At 45.8% G+C, this 2408-nt stretch overlaps 1 protein-coding gene across 1 annotated transcript in view; it reads left to right on the forward strand.

Annotated features, from left to right (window-relative positions):
• LOC109923948 (AT-rich interactive domain-containing protein 3B-like) overlaps positions 1-2408 on the forward strand; it is a 218920-nt gene that overhangs the window by 203118 nt on the left and 13394 nt on the right. The window contains exon 6 of the mRNA XM_048617042.1: positions 1730-1913. Coding sequence (XP_048472999.1) covers positions 1730-1913 — 184 coding nt within the window. The remainder of the gene's footprint in view (positions 1-1729; positions 1914-2408) is intronic.

Raw genomic sequence — 2408 nt, forward strand, 5'->3', positions numbered from 1 at the left:
GAGTGCCGGTTATGGGTGAGTTTAATATAACCCTGGGTTTAGAGTGCTGGTTATGGGTGAGTTTATTGTATGAATTTAAACAGCAATATTGTGAATAAAGTAATGGCTCCACTTGAACTACAGTTTTATTGCATTCCAGAAAATGAGAGAAAGGGCCGTGTGTGGAAATATAATCCTGCTTATTGCACACAGATTGTGATCTCCGTGGCCAAAGGTTCCTGTCAGAGCTGGACCTCCTGCTAAAGCCAAATTGGAATTCACTGAAACTTTTGTGCTGTTAATTTTGCAGGAATAGTCATGTTCTTAAAACCATCTGACTGGGATAAGCAAGTGTTGTTTGCAGAATCAAACTGCATTTCCAGTTGTTGTGAGCAGGACAAGAGGCCTCTCCAAACTTCAGCAACTTTACACTAAAGGATCAGAGCTTAAAAAGCAGTTAGTGTGAACGCAAAGCAGGATATGTCATATTGACACCTGTTTAGTGGGGCCTATACTATCCATTTACTTTTCATTTTGAAGCGAGCAGAACAAGTGTGTCCAAAAATAATCAACAGCAACTGCACAGCTCATATCCCCAGGATTTATATCTTTCGACCAGCTGAGGAAGACTAATACTCTCATCCTTATTCTAAATTCCTTCCATGACTTGCACACCCCCCACTCCAATGCCCCATCTCTGTAATGTCCTCCAGAGCCATAATACTTCCAGTTCTGGCCTCATGCAAAGCCCCAGTTTCCATAGAACCCCTACAGTGTGGAAACAGGCCATTCCACTCAATGAATCCACACTGGCCCTCCGAAGAGCATCCCACCCAGACCCATCTCCATCCCCCTACTCTATCCCCGTAACCCTGCATTTCCCATGGCCAACATACCTAGCCTGCACATCCCTGAGCACTACAGGCAATTTCCCACAGCCAATCTACCCTAACCTGCACATCTTTGGACTGCGGGAGGAAACCGGAGCACCTGGAGGAAACCCACACAGACACAGGGAGAATGTGCAAACTCCACACAGACAGTCACCCGAGGGTGGAATCGAACCCAGGTCCTTGGCGTTGTGAGGCAGTAGTGCTAACCCGTAAGCCAATGTGCCACCCATCAACTACCTTCAGGTGCCTGGGCCCTAAGTTCAGGAGTTCTGTCATCTGCCTTGCCATCCGTCTTTCTATTTCTCTCTCTGACCTCCATTAAACATTCCTTCAAAGGAACCTTCTTTGACCATTTTGTTCACTGCTTCTAGCATCTTCTTCATGATAAATGTTGGCTGATTTTATATTTCTACGACATGCCACAGGGTCTTTTAATATGTTAAAAGGTGCTATCTGGTCATTAAGGGGAAAAATTTCTTCCTGTCCATGCCCCTCATCATTTTATACAGACCCGCAGCAATATGATTGACATGTTACTGCCCTCTGGGCAATTAGGGTTGGGCAATAGATGCTAGCCTGGGCCAGTGATGCCCACATCCCACAAAAGAATGAGAAAAAGCTTTGAAAGTTAATGTCCATCCAAAGTTCATTTAGACTGAGTGAGAGTAGAGAAACACAGCTCAGAAAATGTAGTAAGGCCTAATCCATGCTTCAGTTTTCCTACTTCCTGTTATCAGACATGTCACTTCCTGACAGGGTGGCAGAGAGAGATGACTTTCATTCAAAATGGTCAAAATGGTAGGCATTGAGGAGACAGAATTCCTATTGGAAAGCCTTCTGCCCGTTCTGTCTTACAGGAACACCAGTGAACAGGATCCCCATCATGGCGAAGCAGGTGTTGGACTTGTACATGTTGTATAAGCTCGTCACGGAAAAGGGCGGACTAGTGGAAGTTATCAATAAGAAGATTTGGCGGGAAATCACAAAAGGCCTCAACTTACCTACCTCAATCACCAGTGCAGCCTTTACACTCAGGACTCAGTAAGTAGCAGCTACTCTGTTACCACGTCAGGAGCTGTCAATTCTAGGGAGATTTTCAGCTACATGTTGGATGAGAACCCTCCCACCAAAGACACAGTCCCCCCAGCCAAATCTGGCAAAGGGTGGGAAAGGTGTAGATATAACAAGTGCAGGAGGCACATGGGAACTCCATCAGCTCATTGATTACCTTGTTAAACTTTCCAACTTCAACATCCCGGGTCAAAGTCCTTAAAATCTCTGCCCCCCTAAAAACACACGCGCACACACACACATACACACACAGACTCACACACACACACGCACATACACACACACACACACACACAAACACACACATACAGACAAACACACGTACACACACACACACACATACACACACACACACATACACACACACCCCCGACACACACACACACACACACACACACACACCCCACACATGCACACACACACCCACACACACACACCCACACACCACATACATACACACACACA

The sequence above is a fragment of the Rhincodon typus genome, chromosome 36, assembly GCF_021869965.1.
Source record: "Rhincodon typus isolate 14 chromosome 36, sRhiTyp1.1, whole genome shotgun sequence".
Taxonomy (NCBI): domain Eukaryota; kingdom Metazoa; phylum Chordata; class Chondrichthyes; order Orectolobiformes; family Rhincodontidae; genus Rhincodon; species Rhincodon typus.